The sequence below is a fragment of the Argiope bruennichi genome, chromosome 10 (assembly GCF_947563725.1).
Source record: "Argiope bruennichi chromosome 10, qqArgBrue1.1, whole genome shotgun sequence".
NCBI classification, from domain to species: Eukaryota; Metazoa; Arthropoda; class Arachnida; order Araneae; family Araneidae; genus Argiope; species Argiope bruennichi.
In genome coordinates, this window is record NC_079160.1 from 72636535 (window position 1) to 72653625 (window position 17091).

A 17091-nucleotide genomic window follows, 5' to 3' on the forward strand; every position below is an offset into this window, starting at 1 on the left:
ACCTTCAACTTTTCTCATTCTTCTTATCCGGTAAAGTTAAATGTTGACGAAATAATGCATACATTTCAACGTTTATAAATGTAGCTTCCATTTTGCATCAATAAATAGCACTACAGTTCGATATTTTTTTCATATCCATCGCTATTAATTAGAGACATAACGAAAATGGCGTTGAACAGAAAACACAGCAAATATAAGTGCATTTTTCAATATTTATTATTAAAATAAACGCTTGTATATGTTTTTTATAAAATACTAAGTGTCTGGTTAAAGTCATTACCAAATTATATCTTGTTATCTATAATAGAATCGGTGAAAATACAAATTTAACTAAGGTACACATATGTGTACCTCGGGCGTTTTCGCGCCCGTTTTCTGACTGCTTGCGATCCATTGCGCTGCTTATCTTTTGAGCTCTTGTTTTCAAATTGTCATTTCTTGTCCTTGAATATATTGTATATCTTTTTATAATGAATAATTCTTATGCTCTGTAATGTAATAAAATATAAATTTAAAAATATTGATTTTTTAACTTTAGTAAAAAATTTAATTTTATAGCTGTCTTGTAGTCAGTAACTGATATTTCAAACCGACATCATGTATAGAATATACAGAATTTTATAAGCTAATAATATTTTTTTCATGTCAAGTGGCTTTAACTCAAAAGGAGGTTATTGAGCGTTTAGGCAAAAGTGATGTTAGGGGAAGCAATAGAATGTCTCATGTGTCAAAAATAATGAAACCTGGCAGATAGGATGAATGGGTCACAGACGATAGTCAAATGTGCCTTGTCAAGTAGAAAGAAATAAATCCATGACTATTATCCACTTGTATAGATAATGAGTCAATTGAACTAGGCAGAAGATAGACAAAATAATTGAAACAAAAAGCTGATATAAAATAATCTGCTTTTGTAAAAGAATATAAAATGGGAGGCATCGACCATTATTTTGCATGTTACCAGTATGCAATTGGTATGGGCTAGAATAGAACCTGGGACCTTGTGGTTCGCAGCCGAATAACATGACCACAATGCAAAATCAATTGCCCATGTAGCGCAGCTGTTAACTGGCTTATAAGCTTTCAAAGGGTCATCAAATGATGGAAATGCAACTACAAGACCATTGGAGATTTCATTACCACTATCTGGTGAAAATATCTCTAAAAGAGCAAGAAAAATTGTCCCTTCCCAATTAAAAAGAAATAAGACTAGATATGTTAAGCCATCTACAACATTACATGGACGATAAGTATGTATCAAAATGCAGGTAACTCTAGGAGAAGAGTCAAGTGCTCAAAATGCAATATCTACTTACGTAATATTTCAAAAAAATGAAATTTCCTTCAAAATAAGGTTTAATAGATTATTAATATAATAAATTTTGTACTTTTTTCATTTATAAGGCCTTAGAATTAAGAAAAGTATATATATGAAGTAACCAGGAAAATTAACGATTTTTTTTTTGTCGAGTATGCTTTAGCTTGCTTAAGACCCAAGGTACACATATGTGTACCTTAAAATTAGGGGACTTAAAATTGTTTGATCAGCAAATATTTTTTCCCACAAACTATTGAGATGTAACAAAGGTAAAAGATCTAGAAATCAAATTTTTAAACCAGTTTTAAAAAAGTCAGGACTGAAGAGGCTAAATATAATTTCATGTCCATGTTTTTTCCAAATTGGCATATATTAAATCAGCACTATTTTAATTATCTTACATATATTCTGTTCATTATGTGAACTTATCTAACAGAGAGCAGTCCCACGACATCATAACCTACAAAAGATATAAATGTGCGGTTCATCTATATGATAATATTTTAGGTATTGTGACTTCACTTTTATTCTTATATGAATTATACAGATATTAAACATAATTCTTCTTCTTTATATATTCAGAAATGGAAAGAAAATAACGAAATTAAATACTTGATCAAAACAATGAAAATGGATTGATCTTTATGTTCCAAACTAAACAAAAAAATATTTTTAAAAAATTGCTAAAATTTAGGACAAAAATTGCACAGTTATTAACTCAGTATCGATAAAAGACAGTTTCTTTAAATTGTGAAATGAATTTAAAATTTATTATTGTGTATTAAAGCCATTAATATATTCGAAACTGTAATGGAGAAACATGAAAATTCAGCTTAATTTTTAAATTAATTAAAACTTTGAAAACATTCTTCATTTGAGGTATGTATGCAACAAATTTGGTAGTTATAGGTCAAAAACTTTGGTGTCACGCACGCACGCATGTACGCGCGCGCGCGCACACACACACACACACACACACACACACACACACACACACACACACACACACACACACACACACACACACACACACACACACACACACACACACACAGAGAGAGAGAGAGAGAGAGAGATTTTACTTTACTTAAACATTTACTTAAATCTTTAAACCTAAATCACAATTAAAGAAATTTCCCCATTAAATAAAAATAATTTATACCTACAAATATAACTTATTTATTTGCACCTTTTCAGTAAACATTGTTTAAAGGTGACCCTAAAGTTATAAAAAATCTGCATATAAATGAATTTTGAATTTGCAAATCCCTAAACATATTTTGGTATAAGAAGAAAATAACTTAATTGGTAAAAACTTATTTCTGAAAACTAAATTCTTTTCGCTGTGTTAAGTGCATTCATTAAGTTTTTGAAATCCAAACAAGAAATAAAAAAGGTATGTTTTCAACTTAGTAAAATCTTATTTTGCTAAATGGACTTAAATCAGCTTTTAGCTCAGTCTTAAACATAGCATTGTGTTTGAAAGATTTAATGGATATCACATGTTTTAAGAAGACGGAATTAAAAATCAATACTGAATAACTGAAACAGTTATTTCTTTTGATAAAAATAACTAACTAACTGTCATAAGTTTTGTCGAGCATTTACCCATTAATCAATTAGTTTTCTCTACATTCAGATTAGATATTTTCTGATCGGTGGATACATAGTTATTACTTAAATTCAATTAAAATACCGCGGAAAACAGATAATTATGGATTCGTTACGAAATTGCGCCAAATTATAACTTTCTATAAAAGATTAAATTTTAGTTAAATGTTTAAAAAGATAACTTAATGTACATTTGACTCAGATATGGAAAAATTATTAATTAGCCTCACATGTATTCTCCAATAATTTATTAATTACCTACTTAAAAAGCTAAAATTCATAAATAAATTATACTTGAATAATTCTCATGATAATAATAATAAAAGCCAGCGGGAGTGGTTTTCTCGAAATTTTCTCTTTCTCTAATAAATGTTCTTGTTATTATTAACCGCATGGCACTAGCGAAAAATCGTTACGAAAAAGCATATAGGCGTACCATTTTTGGCGAATTTTTGCGATTATTCGCTGGAATGCGGTTAATACAGAAGTACCAGAACACTGAATGTGTATTTTGGAAGTTTTGTTTTCCAACAAATTTAAACCAAAATGACACACAAAACTACGATTATAGTGAAAGAATTTATTATATTTAATTCATTGTGTTTTTGAATGATTTCATTTCTTTTCTTGTGAAAGTACAGACAGACAGAGGGTCCTTTTGAAGAATTTGGTTTCAAATTTGATAGGTGTAAGATATTAAATCTTGTGCTAATTTTTATTCATTTAGCATTTTTCGTTTTTTCGTTATTGTGTTAACTTTGGACAGCCGGACAAACAGACTCTCCCTGAATGACTTTCGTACGAAATTTGCTAGAAGCTTATAAATTTGGTGTAAAGATCGCATATCAAATTTAATCCTGCCAGCACAAAGCCTTTTCACAGATGACAAAATTAAAAAAAAATATTGTATTTTTCGAGATTAGAGAGGTGTTGAAGTATTAAAGAAGAGGTGCAGTTTCGTCAAAATTTCGAGTTCAAATTTTTTGATGACTATAATACTTTTCGTACGTTTGTTTTTATGTACTTCAGCGAGCATATTTCATATGCTAGAAAATAAAAACTAAATGCTACCATTTCGTAAAAAAATATTTACTAATTCTCTGGATTTCAGAATATTATCATGTGAGAACATAACGTTGTTTTGGTTTGGGGGTTTTCAAAGCCTCAAAATGCACGGGCAGATAATTGGCAATTTATCACTTTTGGGGAATTAATTTTTTGCTTTTAGGATTATTAGAAAATGATAAAGAAGGTTGACACATTTGGCGGCTTATCGCCAAAAAAAAAAAGTTAAAACATGGCGCAAATGCATCGTTTTCTAAATATCGAAGCATGCGTAATAAAATAATCACGCGATTGTTTAAAACCGGTATAAACTGGTTTTTCAAGGTAAAAAAATTTGGCCTTCAGAAATAAATTTTAGAACTCCAACTGATTTTGAGTTGGTCAAAAATCATCGCTTTTCAAAATGTTTCTGATTGCGAAATATGAGTCATGTGAGAACATCATGTTTTCTGTCGGATTGATGGATGGATCTGTCGGATGACTTAAAAAAGAAATGTTCTCACATGATAACTTGAAATTTGCGATAGCAGATTTTAATTTTCTTCTTTTAATGTATTTTTATATTTATATCCGCAATTACGTCGAATTCACATCTAAGAATTACATCGTAATTGTCATTTTATTAAAGGATTCATTAAAGTAATATTATTGGATTACTTCACAAAGTGTAAAGTTTTCAGATATCACGAGCGCAACGTACAGAGAATCAACAAATTATTCAATTTTAGCTTTAAGTAAAGAGCTTCCTCATGAAGAATCTCAATTAATAAAAATAAAATCCTGGACAAAATCATCATTTTTTTAACGATTTATTATTTAGGATTGTTTTACTGAACATAATAAAACACATCGATGGCTAAATCATGCTATTAACCTGAGATGTCACTGACTAAAGCATTTAACCCAACCTATTTATAGCTTCAACTTAAGAATTTAATACAGATAGACTCCCTCAAACATAAACGTCTGAAGTAGTTCTAAAGTAGGTAGTATTTTACGGCTGAAACCAGGAATACATTCCTCGTCTTTTTATGAATATGCATTTTTATGCTTTTGACCCGGGGACAAGATGACTGAGCCCCGTTTCGGGTCAAAGACCTCCCTTATCGACCAAAACATTATTATTGGAGGGTAGGAAGATATTTCTTTAGAAATGCGATAAGAAAATCTGTTTTTATAGATATAGTCGGGTGTAGCAAAAAACCTTAAAAACAGTTTGGAATTCCCGAACATGTTTATCAGTTTACACTGGAAATATTGAATGTCATTTTCTTGGAGTGCAATGTTTTTTTTTGGAAAAGCTATCTAAAGGCACCTCAAAATAATATTTGGTAACAAGTACAGCTTTTTTTTATCTTCTCATATACGAAGTATAGAGAAAATATTGTAATCACCAAAAGATTTGAATTTGAGATTTTGACGACCTCCCTTGAGTTTGAAAAACCAATTTTTGGCATCATATCTGTCTAGCTGTGAACATGACAATTCAAAAATTCTTTGAGTTAGATCGATGCCATTAGATATATGGATTTAAAACCAAATTTGTCGATTTCTAACACATTTCAAACGAAGTCTATTCAGAGGATATCTCTTGTCTTTTCAGTTAAAAGTGGACTCCATAATTATAAAACGTAAAGAACTAGATACATAAAATTCAATATACAGATATTAGCATCTAAAATTGTAGATTTTAATAAAATTTTAAATCAAATCTCTCAAAGAATCGGCCGTTTATTGACTTATACTTTCGCATTCATATAAACACAATAGCTTATAAAAGCAATGACTTAAATATAAGAATTTTATATGTGATTTTGAGATCACAATTGTAGTTCTGTGTCACCGTATGGTTATAATTTGTCGGAAAAAAAGCATCCAAATTATATATTCTCAGGGTAGAATAAATAAAAATACTAGATTTATACCAAATATCCGTATTTCGTGACTATTATCTCTTATTTTTATATTAAGATTCGAAATGTACAATTTTCAATAAGATGGTTTATCATTTTCTATTTACTCTATAAACGTATGTAGAAGATTTTATCTCCTTCTGAAGTCTTAAAGTGGTCATTGAAAAGATTCTATAATTCATGGATTATAAGTATGAAATACCTTTTTCGCGCTTTTAATGTTTGACTCTTCTTTTGAATTTTTTTATGCTGTAATATTTATAAATGCGATTAAACTGTACCAAATAAAGGTTTAATGAAAATTGCTCAAATAAAATTAAGTCATATCAATTTAAAAGAATAATAAATTTGTGATAAAATGACAGATGTAAAAATGTACATTAAAATATCGACGTAATTTAAATGAGTAGATAAAATGTATAGGAGTTTAAAAATGCAAAATGGTGAACATGAGTTATTTGACCAAGTAATACCGATAATTAAAGAATAGATGTTTGGAAAAACTGCAAACGTTAAGCACTGAAATTTAATCATCTGAGAAAATACAGCAGACTGCTATAGATTGTTGCATTGGAAGTTCATTTATAGTTGCTCTTCTAGCAACAATTGAAGATAAAATGTAAATATAAATCTGCTATGTCCAGTCCAGAAATAAACTAAAACCACCTTTGTTTTTCTGTTTGTTAGTGATAACCAGTCTTATAGTGATAACCAGATAACCAGTTAGTGATAACCAGTCTTATAGTGATAGTCAGTTAGTGATAACCAGAGGTTTCGAGATGTTTTTATTTTATTTATGTCTAAAAGTCTAACTGCATCTTCCATTTGGAATTCAGAAGCATTTTGGTTACAAACCAGCAACAAATAGTATTGAATAAATTTGATACTTCCATTCGTAAAAGAATTAAAACATACTTGATACATTTGATACTTGTTAGTGACAGAAAGAGGTTTTACAGTGTGAAGTATGTTCACACAGTAAAACCTTCTTACAGGTCAAACTCCATTTTCAAGTTTGGAAGACTATGAAGAAGGAAGTATTTGAACGTCTTTTTCTTAAATCGTTCCAAAGTGTTGGCTTCTTAAGAGTGATTATTAAAAACAACCGGTGAACGTAAAACAAAAGAATTAAATCCTTTTCTTCCAGTAATTTAAAAAAATCCAAGATTAATAAATATGTTTTAAGAATTCTTAAAAGAATCAATATTATAGTAACAATCAAGTAACTCTTACAAATAATAACTCTCAACAATTCTAATCAGGAAAGAGCAGTAATGGTCTGAAACACTGTTATTGGATGAATATACCGATCTAAACAATATAATACGAAAAATAAGTAAAAATTTGTCATATAAGTAAAATTTCCACTTACCGGTCTGTGATCTGGTTCGCACACGGGCTTCATGCCCATGCATGTTTCTTTCTCCATCAGTTCCAAGGCGCATGTCTTTCGAGCTCGGCTGTCCAAGTACTTGCGACTGCGCGTGCGAAGACCCTTGCCACAGGTGACACTGCATTCGGACCATTCGCCCCAGTCAGAAGTTCGACAACTCACATCTCTAAAAACGCAAAATAAGAGTGATATTCAATTTATTGCTTCTACAAATTGTAAATAAAATTTTTCCAAAAATTATCGAATATGTTAAAACAAAACAAGAAAAAGAAAAGTAATCCAACATATGTCAGGGTGGAGAATATTTTACCAAGTATGGTTAAAGGAACTTATAGTCAGAATAAAAATTTAAAATTCGTTCTTCCTTTATTCAGCTTGCATATACTGATGATATAGAGTAGAAATTTTTACATCATTGAAAGGATTTTTTCCGACTTGAAGTATATGTCTATGTCTCATAGTTTAGATATCATCTGCTGAGGCAGAATTAAAACAGCCACTCAATATTAAGAAATAAAAATTCGAAAGCAGAAATTAATTATAAGATTAGGTAACTAATTCCTTAAAAAATAACATCACAGAGTCATAAATATTCTAAATATAAAGGCTATAAAAATTTGTCCCAATGCTTAATGAAACAGGATCAGAATCATAAATATCCTTGCTAGTATTTCAATATAAAATCTGCTTTTTGATATAATTACCCCCGTTATTTAAACATTTTTCAACATGTGGTACAAGTCTTTCAATGATTTTGGCTAAGAAAACCCGTATATCGACATTAACGGTGCATCAATGGCAGAATTTGTTGCAGTTGAGGATTTTTCCTCGCGTTCAAGTCTATAAGCCCATTCTCAAACATGTTGAACTACATCGCTATAGCTTGATGTGACATTGCATTTTCATCCTACACTTCATGAGACTGCTAATAAATTTTACCGCTATTACATTTTCTCTCTCCTCAAAAAGAGAATTACTACATGCATTTCTAATTTGGAGCCACTTGCATCTATCAAGACATGTTTACGATTGATTATCAAACTAAAATTGACGCGTAAAAGCTTCGATGCACATGAATATTTAAAGTGTTGCCACAACATTTATCAAAATAACCTTTCATCGAAAATTGTTACAAATTAAAGCAAGTAACTTTTCGATTGATCTTCATATATTTTCACTCATTGTGACAGTTAATGACACTCGATATCCTATATGATATAATACTCTTTATAGCATGTCCCTCGTTAAAGGCTTGACGACTGCATCTTTCATTTTTTCACACCACCTATAATAGTTAGTAGTGCTTAAAAATACCTTTGTCTCTTTTTATGTTACCCGCCTTTAAGAATATAAAAATTAGATCAAGGCTTGAAATGTGTCGTACCGTTAAATTATTATTGCGTCAGTTTGAAGTTAAAGCATTGATGAACAAGCAAATGCCTTGATCATATTGTAAAATAAAACCCAGTATTCTAACTAAACAAAAAGCAAGGCCATTATCAGTACAATCAAATAAGAATTTTTATTAAAAGTTGGCAGAGAAAAAGAAATGGGCCAAAGATACAATGATGAAAAATTCCCATAATAACATATTTTATAATTAGTGAGAAATATTAGTTCTAATGACACAACTTAATCCTACTTGAACATGGTGCGACTTCGTGTACTACTAATGTCAAAAATGTATATTCGTCTTAATGACATAATTTATCCCACCGCAACTAATTGTAAAATGTTATTGTTAGGCTGGTCAGTGTGAAAATACATCGTTTGAGAAATACATTCTATTTTGTTGCCACTACTTTTTATTCAATAAAAATATGCTATCATATAAGCTTTTTCACTACATTATAAAAAAGATTTGATATTGCATATAATGGCACTATTCTAAATGCTGCATTAGATACTACATATAAGATTATATTAATCTAAATATGCTTAGAAATTAAGGATAAAAATATGCAAACAAAATTAAATACTTCCTGGAATATATTTTTTTAAAACTCTTTTTGATCATTTACATGCTGCAATGTACCGGGTGGGCAAAAAGTCCGTAAAAACTTTAAAAATTCATAAAACGAGTAAAATTGAGGAAAATAAAAAACGGTTTGCAGATTTAACACCGATAAGTCAGGGGAATTTTTTTAAATAAGAACAAAAAAATAATTAAAAAAACAGCCGATAGGTGGCCTTTTGCACATAAGTGAAAGAAAAAGCACGCAAAAAACAAAAATAATATTACCAAATCATTTATTATAGCAATATGTGTTCCATATGTCCACCACCACAGGTATAACACATTGAAGACGTGTCCTAAATTCAGCAACGGCAGACTGCATCATGTCTCCCTGTATACAAGACAGCTATCGGCGCATTACATTTTTTATTTGCAACATATTGAATGGAAGGATCGATATACTAGGTATTTTAATTTTTCTCATAGCCAAAAGGCTGCTGGTGTCAGATATGGAGATCAAGGAGCAATGGAAACTTGGCTTCTGCCAGCTTCCTGTATACTGCTAGTCCCTGCAGCCAATTCTGACGCTAATGTTTCCATTTCGGCTGCAACGCGTGTCGAACGTGTCCGCCTTAGACTTTTTCGTCTGAACCTTACACGATCCTCCAGCTATCCAGTTTCTTCAAATCGCTGAACAAGCTTTATGAAGTCTGCCACTGTTAAAGGTCCTTTCCCATTCTTCACATTTTTCTGAAGTCGGAATTTACACAGTGCAACAGCTGCTGATTCCTGGTTCAGGTAAAACAGCTTCACCAACAAAGCTTTATCTTTTCCATACAGCATGCTTGTTTAATTACATAGCATAGAATTGATTCTGGATCTAGAGCATAAGTATTTATAATCGTCTGTCTCATTTACATATTTCCAACTAAGTCGTTTATACCATCGCCACCTATCGGCTGTTTTTTTAATTAATTTTTTTCTTACCTAAAAAAAATCCCGTGACTTATCGATACTAAATCTGCAAACCATTTTTTTTTATTTTGTTTAATTTTAAGGGTTTTATGAATTTTTAAAGTTCTCACGGACTTTTTGCCCACCCGGTAGTTAAAGAATTCACCAACTAATGTTATGCCTTTATCTCGACAATTTCAGTGGTTAATCATCTAAAATTGATAATTATTTCAACATAGCTTAAATTCACAAGTTGAAAAACAACATAATTAGCGAGAATGACATTATCATTAGATGAATAAATATTCGACAGTGTTTTCAGTAAATGATATTGTTTTTCATCAGTAGCATGTTTTTTTCATGTGACATTATCATTATACATTTCTCTTTATCGAAACATTTTTTTTTTAAATTTAAAATCCCTTCTTAATAATCATTACGCATTTAATACTAGAGTAAGAAAGAAAAAAAGGACTAGGAGCATCAAGTGTGATTCATTTTATTTCTTCGCTAATGAGTAGTTTTCAAGCAACAGTTTCATTTATTATCTTTTCCCCCCACTTAGATAATTTGTTTTTTTCTCTGTATTGGTTGCAGGGCGGTGTTTTAGAATCTTAATGCATTCTTTTCACAAAGTTGATAATATCTTGCAAAATGATTTCACAACTAATGATCAGTGAAAAAAAAATGTTATAAAAGATTATGCTTCGATCGGTAGCCTCCTATCATTATCTGAAAAATACTAAAATATTTCCATTAAATGAATGTTTTACGGAAAAAAGAAAAAAAAAAATCAACGAATTCGTAATTTTTTTACTAATAATGGTATTAATAAACACCGAAGAGATTTTTCACTTTACTTTTTAGAAAGAATTTTTTTTTATTTCCTTAGAAATCATTTACAGATCTTTCTTTCTTACAGATCTTCTACAGATCTTACAGGTTTTTGATTTTTTTTCCCTATGTTTTAGCTAACGAGCTGATTAAATCAAACAAATTCCATTATTATATATAGAATATATATAAAAAAATTCTTAAATATTATCATTAACTCTAGAAGTACTTAATATCATAGCTTAGTTAAAAGATTAATTATGCATTTCAAATAAATATTTTCTTAATATTATCATTAAAATGACTGAAAATTATTACTTAATTGAAAGATTTATCTCAATCACTAATGAAGTAGAAATTACATGTCTGTGTGTGCATGTAATTATGTTGATTACCGACCTACAACACAGACCATTCAGATTAGAGGTACACATTTTAGCCCAAATATACTTTGGATAATGATTTCTTTGAAATTTCCATTAAAATTTTAATTCATTTAAAATGCAGCAAAGTATTTATAATAGTATAAAATTTTTAAAAAATGTTTTTTATTTAAATGATAACAATTTAATTTCAATTAATTAATTTAACAATTTTCCTGAATTTCGGCAATTTTTACTTTTTCATAGGTTAGGTAGGTTAGGTTAGGTAGTTACATTAACGTCCCGTTTAAAGCAACACTAGGGCTAGTTTGGGACGGACCTCGTCATTTTGAACCGGGGTCAGATGACGAGGACGACACCTGAACACACCACGCCACACCAGCGGGAGGACGTTTGGCCCTCACGGATTTAACGTGCAACAGACCCCCTTGCACGACGGTTCTTCGGTGGAATCGGGTCTCGAACCTAAAACCCTACGGCTCAAGAGCCGAGACCTTACCACCAGGTCACCGCTGCCCCTACTGTTTCGTATACATAGTATAAAGAAAGTATTGTAATCGTAAAAGCAAAAATTCGAATTAGAGATTTTGACGAATCTCTACATTTTAGATCTCGCTGAGGCCGAAAAACACATTTTTGGAATATATCAGTCTGTCTGTTTGTGACAAAGATAATTCAAAAACGCTTCGAGCTAAACAGATGAAATTCAGTACGTGGTGTTTACACAAAATTTGTATATTTTTATGAAATTTTGTGCAAAATTTGTTCTGAGGAAGTCTGTCTGTTCGGCTGCTCGAATACGATAGCTACAAAACGAAGAGAGCTAGATGAATAAAATTTGGTACACACATTTAACGTCTATAGTGTATACGTCCATCAAAGCTTGAACCAAATCCAAACAGAAGTTCACTGTCCATCGGTCTGCACTTTCAGAAGCATGTAAACACGATAACGTAAAAATGTAATGACTTAAATTTTAGGGCGTCACTTTGTGTCGATAATTATTGCTGTGTCAAACCTTAGTTTAATAGAGCTAGGAAAAATACTTTTAAAACACAGATTTGATTTTCGTGTAGTATTAGCCAAATATATCAGGAATAAAAAAAACCTAGCCAAGTATAACACGACATATTTAGTAAAAATGATAAATTCACTCCAAGGTTTAATATTTCATAACTTTTGCTTGCCAGGTTTCTCTGCCTCAACTAAAGTTCGCAATTTTTTGTGGGAGGAAGAGTGGTAACATCTTTATTACAGAGTATGCGAGAAAGATTTGAAGAGACCATTTCTGCTTTTTATAATTTATATTTACCATGCACACTTGCTCATAAACAAACAAAAAGACAATCCGAGAAGAATTCTGCTCAAAATTTGCTAAATACCTATAAATTTGTTATGATAATAAATAATAATTTGGAATAAAAAATATTTGGTGTAATAATTAGACTTATAATATAATTCGAATTTATTCTCTGCGCAATTTAATGCATAAAAAATTTGACCTAGAGGAATCATAAACATCAAGCTGAGCATAAGAGATTTAATTGAAAGAAAATACAGCCAGTATTCTTTGTGAACCAGTTAGCCACCAAAGGATACTTGTTATAAACAAATCTAAAATTATAATAATAAAAATACCTCTTGAATATTGATTAATAAAGATATTTTTGATATTATTATTATTATTATATTAAAATTCTGGATTCTTTTATCTGGTCTAAACGGAAATTATTCAGATAAAAATGTCAAGATATTATGCCTGGATTAAGACCGTGATTACCATATTCTGTCATCGATAATTTAAACATTTTGTGAAAATAAAAATAAATTATTGTGAAATAATAATCGTAGGTTAGAAATGAAAAAAAAAAAAAAAAATGGAATGTCAGGGCTGCCAAGTCTACGACATTTTGATTACATCTTAATCATTTTAAATCTGATTCAAATTTGGTGCATTTACAAAATTTCAGATTTGGCGACAGAATCGTTTTCTCAAGTCTATTCACATTTCCAATATGTAGTTATTATACAAAATGTGATAACAGCCTTTGTCGCTCTATCACTCACTGTTTATATTCAAGTTAAAGTATTATCCAAATAATTGAATTGAGACAAAACTTTATAAATGATTTTTTTATAATACCGACGTATTATCGCATCTTTTTAATATGTATAATATTAATATCGTTACAAACCTGTAATGCTGCTTTTCATCACGGTTAGTTCAATCACTGGAAAGACAGTTTTACGATTAGTTCTGTTGGGTGCTGATCGGGTGTCGCGTCAGAGCTTGGTGACAAACTTTGCGACCATTTGGCGGCTTGGCGACGTATTTGGTAACAAAATAGATATTTCTGAAAACTTCGAGGATTTTAACGATCTATCCAATAGGAACCAAGATACGACTGACTGTCCCGAATATTCTCGGTCCACCACCCGGGAACTATAAAAGACCGGCACTTTCAAGCTGCAAAGAATCATCGGAGTTTGAGTCGTGAAACGAGTCGTCGAGAGGATAACGAAGCGAGGGTGGAATTGTGCAGCGTTATGTAGAGATCAAGCGAATGTTGAAATGTCGAGTCCTTGTGTTTACTGTGGAAGCAGCATCGAGTCCGGTGAGGAGTAGCCAGTCGTGTAGTAGTGAGTTGGCAGTTGGATACAGCTAAAGCGAGGAGACAATGGAGAATTTCAGCCGTTTGGAGAGACCGTACAGCGAAGCTCCGAAGATCCCCTCTCCTGCTGAATTCTGTCTGGCCGCTTTGTGTGCTGTGGTCGATTACTACTTGCGGGCTAATGTTTGCGTAGTCTGATATCTTGCATATTTGTCGTCTTTGTATTAGTGTCTTCGTGTTAAATAAACGTCGCAGTTGTTTACTACAGAGGCCTTCTGATTGTTTTCACACCATGCACCCACTACAAGCGAAACCAGTGAATTTACGAACTTAGTAGTAGTAGAATTTGAAGTTCCGTAACAATATGTTTACTGGATTAAAAAAAATTATTTGTGTAATTAATTAAAATTTGTTATAATAAATGAATAGAAATAACTTTATTATATCAAATTTTTAAAAACAGAACTTTTATTCGTTATTCTTATATGTTACTTCAAAACATTTATATGTTTTCTTAAATAATATTATAAATAAAATTCTTGATTAAATATTAGTGTTATATAAACAGGTCTAGTTCTAACGCTATGCATATGTACTTTCTTTTATAATTAGCTTTAATTCCTACAAGAAAATGTTGAGAAGATAAAAGTAAATAATTAAAAATAATAATAATAAAATTAAAACATAGAATATACCCTGATTTGCAATCAGTCAATTTGAAATTTCAATTTAACTGTAGATAGGATTTTACAAAATAATTTTTTGATAAGCTTTCGTGAGATAAAAATTTCTCATTGTTCAGAAAATTACGGATCTTTAAAACATTCAGTTAATATTCTGTAAGTTTAGAGTGTATAAATTCCACGGATAAATTCGAAATATTTCCAGAATTTTTTTTTAGCAATATTGTCGAAAACGTGTTTTGTGAAAATAAGCAAGGTCCCTACTTAATTCCGAGTGTAATTTAATGTGCCAAAAGTTTTCAATTAAAATTTAAGCAGAACTCCATTTTTTTCCTAAACTTATTTCCATTTTTCCTTAAGCACTGTTAACGTGTAAATTCTGCAAACTTCTATTGACTGTGTGTGTACATAAGGGCATTTCTACCAATTTCCTATTCTGTAAAATATTATATCAGTATATAATAAAATTATTCATTTTTTTTATACTTCTTCCAAATTAAAATATTGACCGCATTTGTCACCCAAATTACTGTCTCAAACGGTGACAACAACGTAGAACGTAACAGTCAAATATTAGCTCTCTGGTGAATTATAATTATTTAAGCATGCATGGAAACCATTATCGCCAATTCCAGTATTGCAGCCAGTTTTAATCAAACAGGGAAACTTCTTCGTAACTAACGCCTTCTTATGAAAGCAAATTCGTACGATGTATAAAAATTTGACACCACGTTTAGGTCCAATATGTAAACCGTATCAAGCTTTTAAAATTATTTTTGCACAACGCATTAAACTTATAGTTAACAGCCATATTATCATGTTGAAAAGAAACATAATTGTCTTTAGTATCATGCACTTTATATACTGGTGACTCGCTAAATGCTGCTTGAAAGGCTGCATATTGAAGCTAATTTTGTCATGTTTAAGTCTTTTTTACCTCCTCAATAGTGTATATAATCATGGACTTACCCAACGCAAGGTGCATTACATGGTTCCTTGTCCACTAACTGTACTGTGCATCCTGCCATTTCTGCTTTTTGTTTCATGAAATATTGTCGTGATCTCATTTTGAAGCCATGGCCACAGGTTACGCTGCAAGGCTGGAAGTCCGTCCAGTCACTTACACGACACTCCACTACAAATCAAAACAGAAGTAGTATTTAATTTTACACATTTAGTAAGCATTATTAAATAAAGGACACTACATTAGGATCATTACGTTAGAGAAAAGAATTCTTTTATTTAGCAATTCAAAAATAAATAAATAAACAGATACACGATTAATTCACACCATATATAAGTTTTAATCGATTCAAGACCAAATTTCGTGTAATTATCAGTCTACATATTTAAAAGAATTAACAAAACCAAAGAATAATTTGCAAAAACCCAGTTTTACAACCCAAAATTCTAGATCGATTTTCCCAATTTTTTTTACGTGAAAGCTCATAAGTTATGAATATATCATTGACGGTTGTCCGCATTCCACCATCACAGTCTATTTTCAAGAAAAATCTCAAAAACATTATTTTACCGAACATTCTCTATTGAAATAAAAAGAAACTTGGCGAATGCCCACAGGGCCAATAACCGTAAATGTTTCGATTTTTTTTAAAATTTTTATAAAGATACATTAGATAGATCATCAATGACTGTGTGTTTCCCACCATCTACCATTTACAAGAGAAATCACAGAAGCATTACTTTAGGTACATATTTAACGAAGAAGGCTCTGGAAAGGGTCTTTGCTACCATAACGTTTGTATCGTTTTTGCTAATTTTTATTCCATATGAGGGCTCATGACCTCTAGACATATCACCAATAATCATCTGCTTCAGACTAGCCTCCGGATTTGAGAGCTATCGCGAAATAAAATCTTGGCAGAGCTCCAAATCTCAACCACTAGAACCAACAAGGGAAAATGATAGGCCAGAATGCTCTATGTTTATTATGTAAGTATAATTTAAAATCAAACTTTCTTTGTTGAAATAAGATGTAAATCGCCTAAGTTGGTTGATTAAATTAATGTTATTTAATATAATAAGCGAAGAGCTGGTAGCCGATGAATTATAGTAAATACTGAGGATAAGTAATTTCACTCACGATAAGTAATAATTTATTTAAATATAACATAAGTAAATTTACATATTTCCAGACCAAGACACAGGGGCTAAGTAAATTCAAAAATGAAAATAATGCTAAAATCAGATTAGTTTTAAGATAACTTTTTCTTCCCTAATTAGTTCTATGACAACAATATACTATTGCAGGAAGCTCCAAATGAATTGTGGAGAATCAAATCAAATATGCATTTTTGAACTCTTAACTTTTGATCAAACGGCTCTAAATTTGATATAGAATTGTAAT

The 17091-nt window shown here is 30.8% G+C and overlaps 1 protein-coding gene across 9 annotated transcripts in view; it reads right to left on the reverse strand.

Annotated features, from left to right (window-relative positions):
- The window catches only part of LOC129988041 (spondin-1-like), a 265373-nt gene that overhangs the window by 27066 nt on the left and 221216 nt on the right, over positions 1–17091 (reverse strand). For all 9 annotated transcript variants that reach the window (XM_056096128.1, XM_056096127.1, XM_056096132.1 and 6 more), the window contains exons 9-10: positions 15693–15858; positions 7280–7466 (exon numbers count right to left, since the gene is read on the reverse strand). In XM_056096128.1, the coding sequence (XP_055952103.1) occupies positions 7280–7466; positions 15693–15858 (353 nt within the window). The remainder of the gene's footprint in view (positions 1–7279; positions 7467–15692; positions 15859–17091) is intronic.